At 47.6% G+C, this 23,432-nt stretch overlaps 1 protein-coding gene across 2 annotated transcripts in view; it reads left to right on the top strand.

Moving 5' to 3' along the window:
- Positions 1–23,432, top strand: part of LOC143923712 (uncharacterized) — a 128,079-nt gene that overhangs the window by 37,299 nt on the left and 67,348 nt on the right. For both annotated transcript variants that reach the window (XM_077447520.1, XM_077447521.1), the window contains exons 3-6: positions 5,889–6,188; positions 8,697–8,810; positions 10,112–10,471; positions 19,972–20,283. In XM_077447520.1, the coding sequence (XP_077303646.1) occupies positions 5,889–6,188; positions 8,697–8,810; positions 10,112–10,471; positions 19,972–20,283 (1,086 nt within the window). The remainder of the gene's footprint in view (positions 1–5,888; positions 6,189–8,696; positions 8,811–10,111; positions 10,472–19,971; positions 20,284–23,432) is intronic.

Genomic DNA, 23,432 nt, shown 5'->3' on the forward strand with positions numbered 1-23,432 from the left:
GCAAGGCACGCTCCACCCCATCCTGTATGCCCAAAGTCCACAAATCAGTGCCCACATCATTGAGGTGTACACCATCCTCCCTCAGGCACCGCCACGTCTCCACCTCCAACTCCGAATGCCGGACCGCCAACCCCCCATTGCGAACCACGAAGCGACTGACCTCCTGATTAATTTTTCTGCGGGCCTTGTTAATTTTGTCCACAGACCTGGCAAAACGCCACTTGGTCCTGGCCACAATGTCAGACCACACTATAATCATGTGGGGGAAGGCCGCCCTGAGTCGCAAGAAATCATACTTGATGTCCCGCGTGATGTCCAACTTGGTGCGGAGGCCCAAATCATTGCCCCCAACATGTAATACCAAGACGTCCGGGGCCCTGTCAAACCCCGCAAAACGGCACACTTCATGCACCATTCTGCTCCATAGCATGCCAGGAAACCCAAACCATTTTACACAGGCCTCCAACCTGGATATCCCCAACTGCCTGCCCTCTGGCCTAACATCACCCCTCCTGGCCCCCCAGCAGACATATGAATGGCCCAAAATCCAGACCAGTCCAGGCGCTGCACCTGAAAGAAAAACAAAAAAACACATACCCAAATCACAGTAACCGCACATGTTGAAAAAACACAAACCCATGCCAACACGCACCCCAGCTCACCCAGCTAAACACCCACCAACTCAGGCCGGACATAAGACTTAAACCTGCGAGATTCCCAGCGGCCAATCCTCTTAACCGCCTCCTCATCCAGACCCCACCGCACAGCCTCCGTCGCAGCCCCAATCCGGAAAGAATGCGAGGAAAACTTTTCCCCCTCCAAACCCAACGCCTTCAGGCATTTCCGAAAGACCCCTACGAACTGGTATCTCGATAAAAACTCCCCATTCCCATGTATCAACAATGGGCCCGGACAAGCCGGCCGAGCGGACAAAAATTCCCTCAAAACCAAGACCGGGCACAGCTCGCATGCAGGAATCGCGAACACCACGACTTCCTTCCCCTTGCCCACTTGGTCCGTCTTAGACCGCCGTATCCGCATGCGCACCCGGTCCTCCCCGCAGTACACCTCATCAAAAAACAAACCCCCCGGCCCCTTCTTAGAAGGGCTGACCAGTTCCCCTACACGAAAAGCACCAAAAAACGCCAACACAAACGCGGCCCTGAACAGCACCCTCTCATAACCCGACAAACACACCACCCCCAACCTACTACAAAGTCTGCCCAACAACTCGAAGGACACCGGTCTCCTGTCATCCTTCACCTGCTTCCCCTTCCGATAGCCCTTCAGAGCCTGCCTCACCCAAAAATCCTTGGTGAAGTCCTGCTCCCCCCGCAGTTTGAACCAAAAGGCCAAACCGGCCAATTTCTGCCCCAGTCGGGAGACTGAAACCCGCCGTTCCATGTTCCGGGACACAAAGTATATCACCATTAGTCGCCTGTCCCGTTCGTCCGCTCCCACCTGTAACCCCAATGCCTCCCATTCCACCCATGTCTTCTCGTACGCCGACCAAGTGCCCCCACTCACCGACCGTCTGATCCAGTCCGAGGTTCGTCCAACGCAATCTTCCACAATTCCTCCGGGCAGGGAGCCCCCAGAACGTCCGCGGACGGCGCCAGCTCCCGGAATCTGTCCCACTGAAACCGAGACAGTGCGTCAGCCACAACATTCTCCACCCCTGGTAAGTGCACAGCATGTATAAAGATGTTCAATTGCATGCATCGCAGTACCAAATGTCTCAGCAGCCTAACCACCGGCGGCGACGCCGCGGACACCCGGTTGAGGACTTGCACCACACCCAAATTGTCCACATGGAAGCGAACCTTCCGATCCCGAAAGGATGCCCCCCAAAGTTCCACTGCCAGCACCACTGGAAAAAGCTCCAACAGTACCATATTCCGCAGCAACCCTCCACCTTTCCATGCAGCCGGCCACGGGCCAGCACACCATTTGCCTTGGAAATAGGCCCCGAAACCCGTGGACCCCGCCGCATCCGTGTAAAGTTCCAAATCAAAGTTGCTCACCGGCCCGGCCATCCACAGCGCCCGTCCATTGAAGCGTTCCAAGAATACATGCCAAATCCGTAGATCCTCCCGATGCTCTTTCGACAGCCTCACGAAGTGCCTCGGAGAATCCACCCCCCCTGTACTGGCCGCTAGCCTCCTACTGAAGACCCTCCCCATAGGTATGATTCTGCACGCAAAATTCAATTTACCCAGCACAGACTGGAGAGTCCTGAGCTGTACCTTCCGCAAACCCACCAACCCTCTAATCTCCGCCTGCAGCGCCTCCAACTTGTCCGCCGGCAAGCGACACTCCATCACCTCCGAGTCCAACACAATTCCTAAAAAACTGATCACCGTCGTCGGCCGTTCCGTCTTCTCCGGGGCCAGAGGGATACCAAAACTCTGCGCCACGCGCTCCAGCGTCGTCAACAGAACTGCGCAAAGCGCCGACGAGGCCGGACCTACACACAGGAAATCATCGAGATAGTGGATGACTGAATTCACTCCCGCGACGTCTCTGACCACCCATTCCACGAAGGAACTGAACTTCTCAAACAGCGCACACGAGATGGAGCACCCCATGGGCAAGCACCGATCCACATAGTACTCCTCCTGCCACCTGCAGCCCAAAAGCCGAAAACTCTCGGGGTGCACCGGAAGCAAGCGAAACGCTGCCTCAATATCAGTTTTTGCCATCAACGCCCCCCGGCCATAACGCCGCACCCAGAACACCGCCGCATCAAAAGACGTGTAGGAAACCGCGCTAAGCCGGGGGTCGATGGCATCATTCACCGAACCCCCTTTTGGGTAAGAGAGATGGTGGATTAAGCGATACTTACCCGGCTCCTTCTTAGGAACCACCCCTAAGGGTGATACCACCAGGTCCGGCATGGGTACCTCTGAGAACGGACCCGCGATCCTCCCCAAGGACACCTCCTTCCGCAGTTTTTCCGAAACCACTTCGGGATGTAACATGGCAGACCGCAAATTCTTGGCCACCGGGGGGGTCGACCCTAAGACTGCCGGAATACGAAAACCCACCGCAAACCCCAAACCCAGAATCGCCGCCGCCTCCCTATCCGGATATCGTTCGAGAAAAGGACGCATCCTTTCCAGCCTCACCGGCGTCGTCCCTCTTGTGTGCAGGCTCCCCGGCCCTGCCTTTGCCCTGCTTGAAGCAGCGAGACAGCGGGTGGGCTCCTCCACAACCCGAGCACTCGTGCTTGTACTTGCAGCTGCCTGCGAACCTACAAACACCTTCATTATACTGCCAGCAGACTCCCTTCCTTCTAGCGGCCGGTTGACCGGAAGCCCCTGGTCCACCGGCCCCCCCCTGAAAAAACTGACTCGTAGTCCTCGCCGATGACATAAGGCGCATCCACAGACTGATATCCTTATGATCCCAGCGAAGAGCAGGTCGAATCGCCCTCCGCTGCCGAAACTGCTCATCATAACGCAGCCAAGCCAATCCCCCGTAGACTCTGTGCGCCTCCCCTATCGCGTCCAAGTAGCAAAAAAGAGCAGAACAATGCTCCGGATTCTTTTCCCCTATCACACTTGCGAGAATCGCGAACGCCTGCAGCCAATTCGGGAAGGTCCGAGGAATCAAGCGGTACCGTCTCTTCTCTTTGTCCTCCTTCTTGTTGTCCTCCGGCTTGACCCTATCTAGGTTGAACTTTTCCAGGGGCAGCAGAGAAAATATCTCCACGTATTCCCCCTTCCAAATTTTTTCCCTGACCTCCTGTTTCAAATGCGCTCCCAGCGGCCCTTCAAAACACACATACACCTCGCAGCGCGCCGCATCCGCCAACCTGACCAGGTCCTGTTTCTTGCCCGCCTCCCCTGCCGTCTCCCCCGCAGGGCCAGCTGGCGCAGCCGGCGCGGCTGCCACCACCTGATCCCCCGTGCCCGGAGCCGCGACCGCCCCGGCCGCAGCCGGCGGGGTCGCCCCAGCTACCACACCCCCAGCCACTGGCGTATCCGCGCACGTAGCCCCCAACCCGCCCACAGGCCCCGCCGCACCCCTGGCACGGTCCCCCGGAGCGGTCCACGCTAACCCCGGACCCGCCCCCCCAGTTTCCAGTCTGCCGACCAGATCCTTGAGGCCCGCCAGGAGGCCCGCCAGCCCCCCATCCGCCGGGACGCGGTCACTCCCCCGCCTTGCCAGATGCGGGGCAAATGAGGCAGCCTCCCCTCCGCCGCGGGCAACCCCCCCTGCACCCTCCTCCCCCTCACTGCCCGGCCCCCCCCAACCAACCCCCCCCAAGGACCCCTGAATAAAATCAGACTTACCGGGCCGCCTGGAAGAAACGCCTCCAGCCGCCGAACCTTCACCGACCACTGACGGAACGCCACTCGGTCCCTCCTCCGCTGATGACGACAGCTCGCCTTCCGACCGTCCTGGGGTAGCCGATCCGTCCCTGGGCGACAGCCGTCCACCGGGCACCGCCTGGGCTGCTGGCAAGATGCGCTTGGGCCTTCCTCTGCTCCTCCCCGCCGCCGACTTCTTCACCGCCTTCTGCCGGCTGCTCGGCCTTGCTTCCGCTGACGCTGGGAGACAGTGGTGCGGCGGCCGCCGCCCCACCGGAGACATGTCCTCCACCACCGGTGTGTTTCCAGCAGCCGCTGTGGAAGGCCTCCGACGGCGGGGCCCCACCCCCGCAGCAGCTGAGCTACGAGAGGGGCCTGGATCCTCCTCATGGCGGAACGCCACGCTGATGGAGGCCGGCGCCGGACCGGCCACCGGCCTCATGGAGCTGCGCCCCCCCGCCCCAGTATGCCCAGAGACCTCCTCAGCCCGCCGGGCTGGCCGTTTAGCGGGCGGCTCGTGGGGGGCGGGGCCAGCGGTCCCCGCATGGCGAATAGGTGTAGCCCTGGGGGAATCAGGGGAGAACCGGGCCGGCGGGCGGGAACGCCGCGCCCGAGCCGATCCATCCCCCTCCATCCTCGAATGGTCCCGCACCTCGCCGAGTGCCGCCGCCACCTGCTCGTGGAGCCACCGCTCCCCGTTCGCCGCCGCTGCGGCCCGCAGCTGCTGCACGAGATCGCCCAGGGAAGACGCCATGCCGCTTCAACTTCCTCAACCAAACTGGACGCTGGGGCGTAGCGCGCGCACGCATCCTCGCGCTGGCTCCGCCCCCCCAGCTGTCTCAGCCAATGGTTGCAGTCCACTTCTACTCATGCCAGCCCTGCCCCTATGCTCCGCTCGTGTACGGGCTGTGCTTTTGAACTGTTTCTGCAGTGCTTTTTGCTGTGCGTTTAGATTTTTGCACACGTGATTTTACGGCAATTTGGGTTTTTTTTTTTTTTTTTGGGCAGATTAAAAAACACAAATTTCTGCAAAAACGCATTACAGTCTTTTCTGCAGCTTCTCCATTGAAGTATATTGAACCAAAAAAGCACCATTTTGCATTAAAAGTCCCCGACCCTTTCCAAATATGCAGCGGCTGAAAAAGGCACAGATATGAACGTGTCCCATAGGAAACCATGTAAATGAACTGTAGTACGTTTCTGCAAAAAGCACCAATAAACATATAGATGTGAACCAGGCCTAAGAAGTTTAGTAACATAATGGGGTTAAAAAGACTAAAATTAGCCCTTTATAGTACAAAAAAGCAGATAATCACTACTGGAAGGGGTTCATTTTTTTTACTGTAGAACAGTGAAAGTAATATTTACAGTAGTGATTATATTGTTGTACTATAAAGGGCTCATTTTAGTTTTTTTAACCCCATTATGTTACTGGCCGATTAATTGATTATGAAAATAGTAATCAATTATGAAACAAGTCGATTAGTTGTCGATTAATCGTTTAGTTGTTTCAGCCCTAAAAAAGTATGTAAAGTATATCCCACTTCATACCTGTATCTGTGTTCCCTGCAGCTAAACCTCTACTCTCTATACAAAGTACAAAGGTCCAGAGTAATACAGAGAACACCTTGACCTGTAAGGCCACTGGATTCTTCCCTCCAGATATCTTGATAACTTGGTACAGAAAAGGAGAGGTCCTGAGAAATCATTTCATGGGAGAACCACAAATATATAAAGATGGAATGTACCAAGTGGACAGCACCATGACAATCACACCGACCAAAGATGACCAGAACCAGAACTTCTCCTGTAGAGTCCGACATGACTCTCTACAAGAACCTATGCAGGAGGACTTCCAGCTCATCTATGAAGGTATGGATAATCATCCAGTCTCTCTGTCAAATAGGTTTTAATTCTAGGTTTACCCTTCACACTTGTGCGGCTCTGGGAGCCACATTCAGCCCATTCATTTGAATGCTGAAAGTGAACCAACAGCTCTAAGCCCGCTAAATACTCACACTAAGAGAACATTAAATAAAACAAGCTGCTACTGATAAAGTGTGTCCACCAAGTGAATATTGTATATGTTAATTACAGCAGCGCTAGTTTTGTAAATATTATTGCATAAGTGCCAAAGGTGCATAAATATTATGCCATTAACCACTTGCCTACTGGGCACTTAAACACCCTTCCTGCCCAGACCAATTTTCAGCTTTCGGTGCTCTCACACTTTGAATGACAATTACTCAGTCATGCAACACCGTACCCAAATGAATTTTTTGTCCTTTTTTTCCCACAAATAGAGCTTTCTTTTGGTGGTATTTGATCACCTCTGGGTTTTTATTTTTTGCGCTATAAATTAAAAAATAACGAAAATTTTGAAAAAAAACGCATTTTCTTTGTTTCTGTGATAAAATTTTGCAAATGATGAATTTTTCTTCATAAATTTTGGCCACAATTTATACTGCTACATATCTTTGGTGAAAATAACCCAAATTAGTGGATATTATTTGGTCTTTGTGAAAGTTAGAGAGTCCACAAGCTGTGGTGCGAAGCACACAAAATTGATCACACCTGATGTACTGGTGGCCGATCTCATTTCTTGTGACCCGAACAAGCCAGAAAAGTACAAATACCCCCCAAATGACCCCTTTTTTGAAAGTAGACATTCCAAGGTATTTAGTAAGAGGCATGGTGAGCTTTTTGATGTTGTCATTTTTTCCCAAAATTATTTGCAAAATGAAGATTTTTTATTTTATTTTAATTTTTCCCACAAAATTGTCAATGTAATAAGTTATTTCTCTCACGTGGCATGTGTATACCACAATTAATGCCCCAAAATAAATATTATGATACCACATGTGTGGGACTTTTCCACAGCCTGGCCACATAGAGAGGCCCAACATGCAGGGAGCCCCATCACATGTTCTAGGAGCATAAATTACACATCTAACTTGTTGACTACCTATTACACTTTTGAAGGCCCTGGAGCACCAGGACAATAACACGTGACACCAATGTGGCACTGATGACAGATGGCACTAATACGTGGCACTGATGACACGTGACACTGATGACACATGGCACTAATACGTGGCACTGATGACAGATGGTATGAATACGTGGCACTGATGACACATGACACTGATGACAGATGGCACTGATACCTGGCATTGATGACATGTGACACTGATAACAGATGGCATGTGACACTGACAGGTGGCACTGATACGCGGCACTGATGACAGATGGCACTAATATGTGGCACTGATCACACATGATACTGATATGGCACTGATGACAGATGGCACTATGTGGCACTGATGACAGATGGCACTGATACGTGGCACTGATGACAGATGGCACTAATATGTGGCACTGATCACACGTGACACTGATATGGCACTGATGACAGATGGCACTATGTGGCACTGATGACAGATGGCACTATGTGGTATATATACATAGTTACATTGGTACAAGCTGACATCCAGCTTGTACCAATGTAACTATGTATATATACCATACTTGGCTGATGCCACTGGAAGTTGGAAATCACTGAAGTGGACACTACTACTCTGTTGATCTCCACAATCTCCTCCATTCCACACTGAGTGGCTGTCCTCATGCCTTGTGAATATAGGATGTCCACGGAACAGCACAGTAATGCAATGCTTTGCATTTTCTGAATTAATGCAAAGTGTTTTCTGATTAGACAAGACAGATAGTGTGACATCACCACCCCAATCCCTCTATTCATCCAATCACAGGACACTTTGCATTCATTGAGAAAATGCAAAGCATTCTCTGAATGGCATCTGTACTGAGCAGTGGACCTCATGTAATACCTTGTTAGATATGCACAGTAATCCTGCCAGCCACAGATCTCAGCAATTAAATAATATGGTCCGGAGATTGAGATCCTGATAAATTAAAGATTCATCCTGACCTGGTATATTAATATAGAAGAGACTGGAATTTTACAATAACTGTGTTCTTAGCAACATGTTATGCCTATAATATATTTTGTAACATGTTGCAAAAGGTGGAGTTGGCTTTTAGGTAAAGCTGCGTCCAAAACATTCCAAGGTAACACTGCTGTATGAGGCCTCATATATGGAAGCCAGTTGAGCCCATTTAGTGTAATTCCCAATCTACTTCCTCCACCTGGGCAGCCAAGTTGCAGCGTACACCCTGTCATGAATGGCTGTGCAACGCTGTACTTGTTGTAAACAAGGGTGCTATCATACACTCAAGTTTAGTGTTTTATTTTGGATATTGGGTAGTTCACCAGTGAGATTGTTCTTTCATCTCTTGTTCTATCAAGATGTGTTAAAAAGACACTTGCTTATCTTTAATCTTTTTTTTTTTTTTTTACAGATATAGAAACACCATCTAATGTGGTCACTGTGGTCTGTATTATTCTGGTTTTGATGCTAATAATTGGAGTTGGGATCGGGATTTTTTTGTGGAGGCGAAACTACAGAAAAAAAGGTAATATTCATAAAAACTCTGAAAATTGCTGGGCTTTCAGGTATGAAATGTAAGTCAATGTATACTTTGTCCTAATTGAATGTTTATGTTGCCAAAAGCACTCTATATTTTAATCTGTGAGCCTATTCCCTGCTGATTGGAACAGAATCCAACCCATCTGAAAGGAGTTTTGGTGTGAATTATGCTGAATTAAAGACGTACCTATCCCAAGAGCCCAAACAGTTTCTAGAGAGCAAAAAGACATATACCGTATTTATCGGCGTATAACACGCACCCCAAGTTTAGGAGGGAATTTTAAGGAAAAAACGTATATTTAAATGCCCATCAATGCAGCCTTATCAGTGTCCATCTGCAGCCTTGCCCATCATTGCAGCCTTGTCCAGTGTCATTGCAGCCTTGTCAGTTTAAAATTGACGTCACCGAGGTACAAAGAGCCAGATGTCCTTTGTATCTCGGCTCCTCTCGCAGTCCCGACCAGTCCTGCCCCTTGGCCCGGCTCCTATGATGGACATAACACAGGTCCAATGGCGGGACTGGGCGTGACTGCGGGCAGAGCAGAGAGGAAGAGAGCACACTCAGCTATGTGTATATAGGTGGCGCTCGCTCCGCTCCCAATCAGCGAAGATCGGTGGGGATTGGCGTATAACACGCACCCGCGATTTCCCCCTGATTTCAAAGGGGAAAAAAGTGCGTGTTATAAACCGATAAATACATTTTTTCATAACAGCTTTTTGAGAATTATAGGAGACTGGTGGATAACCAAAGTGATTTTTGCAACTATAGAACATTTAAGGCTGAAAGGACAACAGGGAATGGGGGATGGTGTGGGGCAGAGTTGACTAGGTGATGACCAGGGCTGCTTAAAATAACAAATAAATTGGCCCCTGGTGTGTAAAGCCTTCTTGTGATTCCTTACATAACTAACCTGGTTGAAAAAAGACAGTAGCCCATCCAGTTCAACCATCAGAGAAAAAACAAACAAAAAAAACACACACACTAATTGAAAACCTTCATATACACTATTCTATTCCCACAGCTGATCCAGAGGAAGGCAAAAAAAACAAGTATGATCCAGTTTACTGCATTGGGAGAAAAGAAATCCCTCCGGATTCCCCAAGTGGCAATCGGATATCCCCTGGATCAAGTTTAACGATAAATATTAGTAAAAGTCTGTCCTTACAGCCTTGTTTAATTATCCATATATTAGTTATAATGTGATAGTTTTAGAAACGCTTGTATTTGAAAATATTCTATGTAATAAAACAAATAACTGAGCACATTTGTAATCAATGAATTTTCAGATATGGGAACTTTCACAGTAATGGACATTCTACCAAATCCCACCAAGCTGATTGCTGGAGAAGAAACATCTTTAAGCTGTAGAGCCACCAATTGCCCAGAGAACACGAGTGTGACTTGGCTGGAGAAGAGAGGAGGACAAGTCTATGAGATCCCAGAGTCCCATGGAGGAGATAAAGAGGAAGAGGAGAGACTGATGGACACACAGTATGGGGTCATATCATGCAGAGACGGACCAAACTACACATCTACACTGAAGTTCAGACCCAACGTGACCAAACACAAAGATGTGACCTTCATCTGTAGATATAGCTGTGGGGAAGAGAAGAAAGAGAAAACATTTCACTGCAGATCTATTTACGGTGAGGAGTCTCTATTAGTACAGTACACCCACGGCTTTCGTTCACTGTTGTGTATTAATAGTGTGATCATGTTAAACCAGGAAAAATACAACCCTACCACCAATGATCACAGCTCATACGCTGTCATTTTTGATGGGGTCATGTCAAGAAAAAACAAATTATTTTGCATGGGATTTTTATCTAAGGTAAATGTATACCAAAGTAAATGTTTTCACACATGAGTCTCTCAACTTTCCCCAGGATTTACACATTTTACCAAGTGAATCCAATTAGAAACTTGTGTGAATCTTGTGTGAAAGAAATTTAGATAATCACTTGCGCACCACCCGCCCTCAATGTACTGCGGGCAACCAGCCACTGTAGGCAAAACTGTGTATTGTTAGCCCTTGTACACACGGTCGGACATTTTGACGGAAAATGTCCGATCGGACCGTGTTGTCGGATAATCCGACCATGTGTGGGCTACATCGGACTGTTTCCATCGGAATATCCGACCGACAAAGTTTTAGAGCTATTCGAGAATAGGGTTTTTTTAGGTTATGGGGGTAATAAGGCAGCTGTACAAGCTATCCTTTCATACCAAACCAGAACCAAAAAATTGGTGTTGGACTATACCGGTACTTTATATATAAAGGTAAGAAAGAAATTGGGAATAAAATTTTATACAAGTTTAATGAATAGCAAAAAGTAGCAAAGTACAGAATATGACACTTAAAATGTTAATACACCCCATTCATGTGTACAGTTACTGATAATAGAGTTCAATTCTGGTGGCGTAGATGGAGGGGTCCTCTACTAGTTTCGCGGATTGTCCGCTTCTTCAGGAGGAAGTCTATATAGTAAATAAATAATACAAAATTCATAACAATTAACAATTAGTATTAATTATATAGATACAATATTATAAATTCAATGAAAGTAACAGTTAGGATAGGGGGAATAAAAAGAGGTTTCACTCACCCAGAAATTCAAGGAAAAAAGAGGGAGGGAGATAAAAACAAGGTGTGGAGAAATGGGTCCCCTCTATGTTCCCCCCCCCCCCCCCAGCGGGCATGGGGGATAAGGTGCGTATGTTTTTTTTTTCTTCTCAGTACCATACGCACCTTATGTGCGCACTGCATGAGTTTTGTTTTGGTAATGAGTAGTTTAGTGAGGAAGCCCCATTTATATGGGATCTTATGATTCTGAAGCGCTTTAGTTATAGTCACCAACTGTCTGCAATTTTGCATTGTTGCTTTGGATAAATCAGCATATAGAGCGATGTTGGTGAAAGGATCAGGGAGACTCGCTGCTTGTTTAGCTGCGTACATGACTTTTTCTTTTACTGTGAAAAAGTGGATGCGGGCCAAAAAAAGAAATCACTGGGTGTGGAAGGAAGGAGGTGAGGTGGCTTGGGGAGTCTGTGTGCCCTGTCAATTTCCATGTCACGGGTTGTCCAGTCAGGTAAAAGGGCACGCATCAGGGACTGCAGAAATTGCACTAGATCTGATTATTGTATCGACTTTGGGATATTACGGAATTTAATATTGTTTCATCTGGAGCAGTCTGCTAGGTCTGCGAGCTTCAGATTAATTAATTGGAGTTCATCATCATGATCTGCAAAACCATCCACTAGCTCATTATGTGCAGACCACAAGTCCCCCATTTTAGCTTCCATTTGTGCAATGGCTTGATCATGCTGATTTACAGTATTAGATAGTGAGGAGACAGCAGTGGATAAGTCAGTATACAACATTTACCTCAGGGAGTGCAGCATGTTCTTCATGGTGCTTTCAGACAGTGGCTGATCTGAGGCAGGGAAGACCTCCAGCACTGATGATTTCTGTGGTGGGGGGAGAGAGAACAGGCAAGGAGCTGTGACAGGCTGAAGCTGTTGTGGCTCATTTTTTCTGAGCCTATTTTTAGCAGGGCTGGATGTCTTGGGTGAGTTGGGAGGAGAGCACTCACCCTGTGGGTCAGAAGACCGGTGGAGACAGTGTGATGCTCTGACTGTGATGTGAGGAGGAGAGCCGCGCCGACATTTCACGGCCGCTTCCAGTGCCATCTTGGCCGCTCACCAGGCCTGGCAAAGTGTAATAGTCAGTGAGTTTGCTGGGGAGTTTAGATGCTTTTCTCTTCTTCAGCATGGCTGCCTGCTGTGCTGGAGTATTCGGGCAGCTGGTGGGGTAGTTTTCCCTTCTCTGGAGCTGCTAATAGCATTGCTTTGGCCGGTGTAACTGCAGAGCTGTGAGACTACGCAGCCATCCACAGAAGCCGTCAAGCCACACTCCTTGGGTCAAATGGTTTTTATTGAACCAGCTGATGCCACCCGACATTTGGCCCCCCCACCCCAAAGCACCTTGTCCCCATGTTGATGAGGACAAGGGCCTCTTCTTGACAACCCTGGCCGTTGGTTGTCAGGGTCTGTGGGCGGGAGGCTTATCGGAATCCGGGAGCCCCTTTAATAAGGGGGCCCCACCCTATGTGAATGAGTATGGGGTACGATGTACCCCTACCCATTCACCTGGTGAAAAAAAATGTAAATAAAAAAAAACACGTTTTTAAAATAATTTATTAGACAGCTCAGGTCCATCTTCTCTATCTTCTGTCTTGGGGTGGTCTTCTCGCCGGACTACTCCGTTATCTTCTGCTAGCTCTTTTACTAGTGGAGGAGCCGGATTTCTTCTTCGTCATTGCCGCCGCCATCCAGGGGTCTTCTTTCGACTTTGGGGTCTTGTCCCGCTCTTCTGGGATCTTGTCCTGCTCTTCGGTTCTTCTGCCGGGCCTCCGCTATCTTCTTATAGCTCTTTTACTAGGGTTGGCCCGGTCTTCTGTCACCGCCGCCTTCTTCTCTTCTCTTCTTCCTTTGCGATGTTGGCACGACGCTCTCTCTGGCTGCAATACATATAGGGTGAACCATGTATATGGCACTCATTTTCACACACCTTGCAGTGATAATATGCACATGTATGTACACACACGTGCTTACATTCATACACATATAGACATATGCATAAGAAAGCACACTATAAAATTTAAACAACATTAAATAAAAAATATGAAAATAATAATCCAGGTATAATAATCCAGGTATGTGAAAAAAAACAGAAGAGAGAAAGGAAAAGAGGGAGGAAATGAAATACAGGTGATCAGGTAAATTACATAGTTTATGCCACAGTTGATACATTGCTGTATAATGAACTCTTCATCTGTGGCTGTGGCAACAATCGTTTTACCCAAAAGACACAAATTGCAGTACCTACAGGTTTTTGTATTACAATGGTAACTTCCAGGATAGGAGAGCCAGGTGGGTTGGCATTAAAACGTTTGTTGCCACAGCCACAAATGAAGAGTTCATTATACCGCAATACATCAACTGTTTCATGCAGCTGTCTATATAAGATCCCACAGTTAACAGTGCATGTCAGAGCACAAACCATGCCATGAAGTCCAAGGAATTGTCTGTAGACCTCGGAGACAGGATTGTATGGAGGCACAGATCTGGGGAAGGATACAGACAATTTTTTTGTAGCATTGAAGGTCCCAATGGCCAGTGGCCTCCATCATCCGTACATGGAAGAAGTTTGGAACCAACTGGACTCTTCCTAGAGCAGGCCACACCACACAGCCAAATTGAGCATGGGGGGGGGGGTGGAGAAGGGAAGTGACCAAGAACCTGATGGTCACTCTAACGGAGCTCCAGCGTTTGTGTGGAGAGAGGAGAACCTTCCAGAAGAACAACCATCTCTGCAGCACTCCAGCAATCACACACATAGGTTGGACTTGTCTTTTTTCAACCTCATCTACTATCTAACTAAGTTAAGATGATGATCTGACTTGGATGCGACTTACATTCAAATAAATAGGCTGAAATCATGCCCTAATCAGACCAAAGTAGTGCAGGATCCTTTTTCAAAGTCAGAGACCGACACAAGTTGGACCAGTTAAGATGGTCTCCTATAGGGAATCAATGATTTTGACGTGTCATGCAACTTGTGCTCTCAAAGTCGAAGCACATGTCGGACCAGTGTGAACTGGCCCTAGGTGCACTGTATAAAAATGCAGCTTGTCTGCAATTTTATTCTGCATAATCCACAAAACTGCAGACTACAGTGCATTGTAATAAGTTGTGGTGCACAGAGTTGAATAAAGTGTAATTTTGTGACATTTCAATAACATTACTAAAAATATTGAAAAAAATAAACACTGTGAGTCTGTGATGCATAGTAATAGCTGCCCTTACACAACCCACACCAGCATGTACACATTTGTGCACAGAGTTTTTACTTTTTGCTATAATAAATATCCCCCAAAAATATATAAAAAGGCAATTTTTCCTCAGTTTAGGCCAAAACGTATTCTTCTACATATTTTTTGAAGAAAAAAAAAATCACAATAAGCGATTATTATGGCATTTTTTTAATATATATATATATATATATATATATATATATATATATATATATATATATATATCTCATTTATTTATTTTTTAATGGTGGTGATCAGCGATTTTTATTGTGACTGCGACATTATAGCAGACACATCGGACATTTTTGACACATTTTTGGGACCATTGTCATCTATACAGCAATCGGTGCTATACAAATGCACTGATTCCTGTGTAAATGACACTGGCAGTGAAGGGGTTAACCACTAGGTGGTAGTGTAGGGGTTAAGTGCTCTGTATATGTAATTATATGTAAACATTACTAATAACCTATGTTTTGTATTTCTGCAAAGAAATAAAGAATTTTAAAAAAAGTGTGTCCAAGGGAGTGTGGCTGTGTATGACATCACTGATCTCTGCTCCAATCACAGGGAGCAGAGATCAGTGACACTGTCACTAGGCAGAACGGGAAGATGCTTGTTTACATTAGCATCTCCCCCGTTCTTCCTCCCTGTGAGGCAATCGCGGGTATCCCCGCAGCGATCAAGTCTGCAGCACCCGCGACCTGACTCACGGAGCTTGCCGCGGGGGCCCGCTGGCCGCCTCTTAAAGGGCGAGGAGGAGAGGGAGTACCGAGACACGTTGCTGGATCGAGAGGGGACACAGGTGAATGGAATTTCATACTGGTTTCTCGTCAAATAATATGTTTTCACATATATAAATTGGTGAGGAGATATCATATTTTGTACCTGTTTGTGTAGTAATACAGTTGTGCTCATAAGTTTACATACCCTGGCAGAATTTATGATTTCTTGTCCATTTTTCAGAGAATATGAATGATAACACAACTACTTTTCTTTCAATCATGGTCAGTGTTTGGCTGAAGCCATTTATTATCAAATCAACTGTGTTTACTCTTTTTAAATCATAATCGCAACAGAAACTACCCAAATGACCCTGATCAAAAGTTTACATACCCCAGTTCTTAATACCGTGTATTGCCCCCGTTAACATCAATGACAGCTTGAAGTCTTCTGTGGTATTTGTGGATGAGGCTCTTTATCTTCTCAGATTGTAATGAAGGCCTCTTGAGCCCTCTAGGGAAAGAGAGTCTTGATTGTTGGGGGCATGGCTAGGTGCGGGTCAAGGGGAATGATTGGTTTGGACAGTTGGGATGGGATGAGCCTGAGCTCAGGGAATATGTGCCCCAGGGAATTCTGGGTCTTTCAGAAGAGTCATTTGGAAGAGCTGCTGTGGACCCTGCACTTGCGCCATGGACACTGACCTCCTGTTGTCCAGGGTCCACGAGCTGGCTCTCACAGGTCAGGATGACTCTGTTCTCCCTCCTCAGCCCTGAGATGCCCCCCCTTCTCCACCTGCAGGGGACTCCAGGTTCTAGGGTCAGGAGACGCACCTTCCTGCCTGAGTTCCAGGCCTTTCTACTCTCCTGCCACCCCCCTTGTGCCACCGGAGCTCCTGTTTCTATGGGGCCCCCCTGCTCCTGCCCACTGCCCCCACCTGTTCACACCGTGGGCCACGTCTCCTCTCATCAGGCCCACTCCCGGAGCCCCTGAGCCATCCGGCTGTCCCCCCCCCCACGCACAAGCTCATGTGGGAGCCGAGGCATTCCACGCTGTTGGATTCAGCTGACATGTCCCTGTGCATCCACATCCCCCTGCACCAGGCTGGGTGGGGGATAGCAGAGATGTATATGCCACTTACCCCCTGCCATTGACCTCTGCCCCCGCATCGCCCTGCACCCGGCTTGGGGGGGATGGGTGGGGGATGTCAGGGTGGACCATACCTCATACTCCTGTCTTCCCACATCTCCCTGCGCTCGGCTGGGAGTGTGATGGCCGGCCATTGCCTCGGACCCCTGCCTTCCAGCAGCTCCCTGCGTCTGGCTGGGTGGAAGCTCTCACCTCATCAAAGTTTAAAGCTCAGTTTATCTTTACAGGATTAGAATGGTGCAGTCGGCTCCATTATATAAGGTAGAACAGGCCCCTACCCCTCCCTCCCTTGGCCTACTGTGTAGTCTCCTCTGTGCAGCGTCACCTGTCAGATCATCAGCACTGTACACAGAGCTGAGGAAGACTTTCACAGAGCTTCACTTGGCTCCTTGCTACACTTATTTGACAGGCAGCATGGGGACAGAAGATACCTCTGAAAGACCCAGATTAAAAAACTCCTTACTTTTGCAGCGTCTGGATCCGGAGCACCTATCATCAAGTGTGGGGAAGGTGCTCTGGGTGCCCGGCGCCAGAATACACCCAGTGGACGAAGTAATATAGAGAACTTCCTGCACTGGTTTCAGTGTTGACTGACAGACTGGCTGCTATAGGTGGTGGAACGCTGTTTCGCAGAGTTTCGGCTGAAAAAAAGCCCTGGGCATGGGCCACAAAGGGGGTGGCTGCCCCCCCCCCCCCCATTATATCCATTTCACCAAGCCAATGCGAGATGACTTGGGGATGTGGCTATCCTTTCTCCAGTCCTACAATGGCCACTCATGTTGGTTGCTGGAGGAGGTACCGAACTTGCAGCTGGAGCTATGCACTGATGAGGCAGGCTGCTGTGGTTAAATCCTTCCGGGGCTGAAGCGGTTAAAATGAGTAAACACAGTTGGTTGAGTTGATTGATAATAAATGGCTTCAGCCAAACACTAACCATGAGTGCAAGAAATGTTTTTGTGTTATCATTCATATTCTCTGAAAAATGGCCAAGAAATCACAAATTCTGCCAGGGTATATAAACTTATGAGCACAACTGTATAGGAGTTTGTGCACTTTTTTAATTTAACCAGTTCCCGACTGGCGCACACCGATGTACATCGGCAGAATGGCATGGCTGGGCAAATGGGCATACCTGTACGTTCCTTTAAATTTGCCGCCGTGCCATTGTGTGCCATTGTGTGAGTCGTGTCGTGGGTCCCATGGACTCGATCGCCACAGGGATACCCGCGATTGCCTCACAAAGAGGAAGAACGGGGCGATGCTAATGTAAACAAGCATTTCCCCATTCTGCCTGGTGACAGTGTCGCTCATCTCTGCTCCCTGTGATCGGGAGCAGAGATCAGTGACGTGCCACATGTAGAAACACTCCCCAGGACACACTTAACCCATACACTGCCCCCTAGTGGTTACCTCTTCACTGCCAGTGTCATTTACACAGGAATCAGTGCATTTGTATAGCACTGATTGCTAAATAAATGACAATGGTTCCAAAAATGTGTCAAAAATGTCCGATGTGTCCGCCATAATGTTACAGTCACAATAAAAATCGCTGATCACCATTACTAGTAAAAAAAAATACTAATAAAAATGCCATAAAACTATGCCCTATTTTGTAAACACTAAAACATTTGCACAAACCAATCAATAAACGCTTATTGCGCTTTTTTTTTTATTTTTACCAAAAATATGTAGAATACTGAGGGAAAAAAAGTTGTTTTTATATACATTTTTGGGGGATATTTATTACAGCAAAATGTAAAAAATTAGTTTTTTTTCAAAACGGTTGCTTTTTTTTGTTTATAGCCAAAAAATAAAACCTGCAGAGGTGATCAAATGGCACCAAAAGAAAGCTCTATTTGTGGGAAAAAAAATTTTGTTTGGGAGCCATGTTCCATGACCGCACAATTGTCAAAGTGACACAGTGCCGAATCGCAAAAAGTGCTCTGGTCTTTGGCCAGCAAAATGGTCCAGGACTTAAGTGGTTAAATATCAGTGGCGGCTGGTGCTCCATCAGTCAGGGGGCAGCAGACAGACCTGACCATGGACATCCCCCCCCCCGTTGCTCCAACCCACCACCCCACACTAACTCCCCCGTCGGTCAAGCTCGCCACCACACACCATACCCACAACCCCCCCGGTCACCGGCGCGCTTGCTCTCTGGCCTGCCGGACCCCGCGTTAGCCCTGCACGAATCCCATGCAGGTCGTGGCTGTGGCAGTGGCTTCGCCCTCTGTCTCCTCCATGTCCCAGCCATCGCTTCTCCTCCCGGCCAATCGGGTCTCAGCATCTGTTTCCTGATTGCCCGGAGGAGAAACAGGAAGACGTTAACAAATATTATTTTGTTAATGTCACACAACAGGGTGGGCTCCGGGCACAGTGCTCTGCGTCCCGAGGCCCACTCTTTTTTTAAGCCAATTAGAGCCTCCGGCTCTAAAAAACAAAAAAAAAACCCCATTGGAATCCGTGTCTGGTGCCCTGCATGTTGATTAGGGGCTGGGTGCATGGATTAGGGGGGCCGCACCCTGGGCCCCTAATGAGCGGTTGCCACTGAATATTATTTGTAAATCCTTGTATCCGGAGGATTGAGTGCAGCATTTTGCTGTTGCATCTAGCACATAAAAATATTAGGGTTAAAATACAGTGATTATTTGTGGCCACTAGGGGTGCAATGGATCGTCACCGATCCGTGATCTGAACGGGTCAACCTGTTCGGATCGGCATACCCCACAATCCGCAGAGCGCTTAGGAAAGGCCGTTTACAATGTGATCGCTCCATCAAATGACGGATCGATCACTTGTAAACAAATTTCATGACGCTGGTTCCTCTCTCCCCTCTGTATACTGATCTGTACAGTGGAGGGGAAAGATCGGATGGAAGCAGCGCTGTGGGCTGCATCTGTAGTGCCCACAGTGCTGCTCTGTGACAATTGCAGTCACATCCATGCTCTGCCAATACTCTGCCAATACCCAGCCGTAACCAGCCATGCTCAGCCAATATTACAGTGGGGGAGATGTCCATTACAGTGGGGGAGATGACGTGGATATTACAGTGGGGGAGATGTCCATTACAGTGGGGGAGATGATGTGGATATTAAAGTGGGGACTATATGGGGGTGGAATTTTCACAGGTTTTTGCAAATGTAATTACTAATGTAATGTAAGTGATCCAAAAAATGATCCGATCCGTAACTCTGATCCGAGGAACGATCCAATCCGTGAGTTTTTTGATTGCACTCCATTGCACCCTAGTGGCCACTATGCAAATGGTTGATACATTCACATAGTGAATATCTTATAAACAGACTCCTGTGGGATAAATGACAATACAAGCGTATGGGTATCTAATATTTCTCATGTCAAAAATTGTTTATTCATACTGGTCTTGTTGTATCTAATTTCAGCCAAGCCTCAGCTGTTACAGCCGGTATCAAGAAGTCTAATTGTCTTTGGGGAGTTGAAGTATTCGATCACTCTGGAGAAATTTTACCCCAAAAATATCACAATCAGATGGGCACATGGAGTGGGGGACCCACAACAAGCCTTACCATCCACAGAGACATTCACAGATATTCCTGATGGGACCTATAGTGTCTGCAGTGTGGTCACAATTCCCAAGGAGCTCCTGAAGGATCCAGAATACAGAGTCAGAGTGAGCTGGAAACATGAAACTCTGGAAAATCTGGGCTACAAGGATCTGTCCTTAAGGGACTCAGGTGAGTTGCATTAGGTTTTTACCAACAAATATATTGTATAGATCTGTCAACTAAAAACAATATTCAAAAAACACGTGTAGAAAAATATGCTGTGAAACCAGGGTGGGACTAGGGTCAGACTAACAACTCATGGGGACCCCTGGCAATAGGAAATTATGGGGCCCCCAGGCTTAGAGATGGCCGCCATGTGGCAGTCATCTTTTTTTTTGAAGCAACATGAATGTGGGCATACCCACTGAGGGGAGGGGCACCAAGCTCAGCGACATGCTGAGTGGCAGGAGATTTAGAGCTGGTGACCCAGTAAATTCACCAGGAGCCTCTCATGGGCATTGCCACCTTAACAGCATCATGGGCCCCTTGACAAAATACTGCACTGGGACCCCTACCAGGGAGATGATGACTGCGGCATACATAGTGCACCATGGCGAACAATGGGCATGACCAGTGGGAGAGTATTAAAAGAGGATTGAACAGAATCTGCATCTGCTGTATACAAAGCAAACATATCACAGACCTTGTACCCATAAAATTCGAATTACTGTGTCACAGCTGATAATTTCAGACACAAATGAATCTCAGTCAAAGGATCATTTGTTTTCAAGGATCATAAATGTTTCCATTATATATGTTTTTTTTATGCACAAAAAAGGATATTTTTGGCTTACTGAGGGAACATTACAGAAGAACTTAATTAAAACCAGCAACTGTTGAGACAATGAACACCTTGGTGAGGTCTATGTACAGTATAATGTACAGAGTGCGGGGGGTCAGGAGTAAGTAACAAACAAAACAACATATATAGTAAAGCAGTCAGGATGAGCGCTATGCTCACATCAGAGTCCTCCCTTACATCAAAGTCCCAACATTCTCCCTATAATAACAGTCCACAGAGTGCCACACTACGGCAGAGCCCCCAGAGTAACACCTTACGGCAGAGCCCCCCAGCATGCCACCCCACGGCAGAGCCCCCCAGTGTCACCTTCCATCAGTGTCCTCTTGCACACACCTTTGCATCTTGGTGCTTGGTGTGGTAGGCAGGCTCTGAACTGTGCGAGTGAGTCGCAGAGCCAGCAAAATAGTGAACTGCTGTGGTTGGCCTCAGATCTGGCAATGGGGCATGTGAATAAAAGCCATGCTTGATGTGTGCCATGATATCACCGCACAGGCACGCACCCAGACCTGCTCTGCTGCCCTATCTGAGGACAAGCTCAGCAGAGCACTATTCAGATGGCCCCAAATGGATTTTCACAGGTATGGGATTGTTAGAGCGACTTCTGTTGAGCAGCAGTGGGCACACATTGATCATACAGTATACACCAGTGGTGTCTGGTGCTCAAATTTTTTAAGGGGGCGGTGCATACAAAATGGGAAAAATACTGGAAAAAAACATCAATTGCAGCCCCACTGTGCCCAAAAAATGCAGCCACTGTGACCCCCCCCCCCCCCCCCCCCCCGGCGGCATTTAACCAGCACCCACCATTGTCTGACCAGCACTTACCCCATCTTGGTGGCAGGTCAGGCAGCGGGTAACGGCGGTGAGATGTGGGACAGGCAGCGGCAAGCTATGGGTCGGGTGGAGGTGAGCTGTGTCCTTCATGCTTACTCCCTGCGTCTCTTCTTTCCTCCTGCTAGGCGTTCAATAGGAGCGCCTGTCCTTTCAGTCAATCGCCTGATGGGTATAAGACCCGCACTTACTGATTGGCAGAGAGGTGGTTCAGTGTTAAAAAAGCAAATATTCATTTTCTTTTCTAACATACCCGGATGGGCTCTGAGCACTCTGCACTCTGAGGCCACCCTATTTTGAAGCCTATTAGAGCCTATGGCTCTAAACAGGTGCTTAAATAAAACACCCCCTTCCCCCCGCCTCTGTAATTCATACGCCCGGCATCCTGAATCTATGCATTCTACATATAGGAGGTGGTGGGACAGAGGGGGCGGCACCCTTAACAGATGGGCCACCCCTGGTATACACACACATGCGCAGTATACATACATACATACATATATATATATATATATATATATATATATATATATATATATACATATATATATATATATATATATATATACATATATATATATATATATATATATATATATATATACACACACACAGTATACACGCATATATATATATATATATATATATATATATATATATATATATATATACACATATATATAAGAGGGCCAGTATGGTGGCCCGTAATTATGGGAGGAGCCTGGAGGGTATTTAATCAGACCACCCACAACGGTCTGTGTCGGTTCCAGTGCAAGGTACTGCACATCAAGGGGCCGACTCTTCTCAGCTCCCTCACGGTCGACTATCTGTGCATCCAATCGCAGGTGCACTTCGGCTTCTTCATTCGTGGTTTTCGTCTGCGGTTCCCGCTCATGGTCGCAGATAAGTAGTATCCGAATCTTTTCATATCATGTGCAAACTTGCGGCTTATCATGCTTACTATCCTGCACCCCTTTCGCGAAACCTACCTCTGAGTTGTTGACACTCATGTCCCGACATCTTTCGGCACAGGCATAGTACATTCGTAAATTCCTTCTACCAAACATACGATTCATTCATAGATCCAAGCCTCCGAGTCGCTGTCGGTCGTTCTCCAATATCACTCGCCACTCACTGGTTATAAGATTCACTGTTCTCATCCTTTTTTTGAGATAAACAGGTATTGTTTGTATGGGTTTCTGTGGCTGATTGAGGTGTAATTAAACCCACCTGATGTCTTTCCTGCACTTGACTAGCCTGGAGGATGGGTGGTTGATAGGTGTTTGGTTTCACAGTAAGGAATGGCATACACTCTACAACCAATTCGTATCAGATACTCCTTACTGCCAATTTATATCAGATTCATCTCATACATTTTTTAAGCTGATTCGTGTCAAAAGCATTGCACAGGCTGACTCTGCCAATTCACTGCGTGTCCACGTAGTTGCACCTTCAAGATCGGTCGTATATCTTCATCGATTGTCCCACGCTCGGACCGCTACACACTCGCTGTCGTAAGTAGGACTTGGTACCGCTCTTCTAAATTCTAGTAGTTACGTTATCATGTTCGTTTATCATGTTCGTTTTGCAAAAAGTCACACTTGCGCCACCGTAAGTCTTTCTATGTCATCTTTCATGTATTTCG

Source organism: Lithobates pipiens, unplaced genomic scaffold (genome assembly GCF_037356315.1).
Source record: "Lithobates pipiens isolate NorthernLeopardFrog02 unplaced genomic scaffold, aLitPip1_a1.2 Scaffold_22, whole genome shotgun sequence".
NCBI classification, from domain to species: Eukaryota; Metazoa; Chordata; class Amphibia; order Anura; family Ranidae; genus Lithobates; species Lithobates pipiens.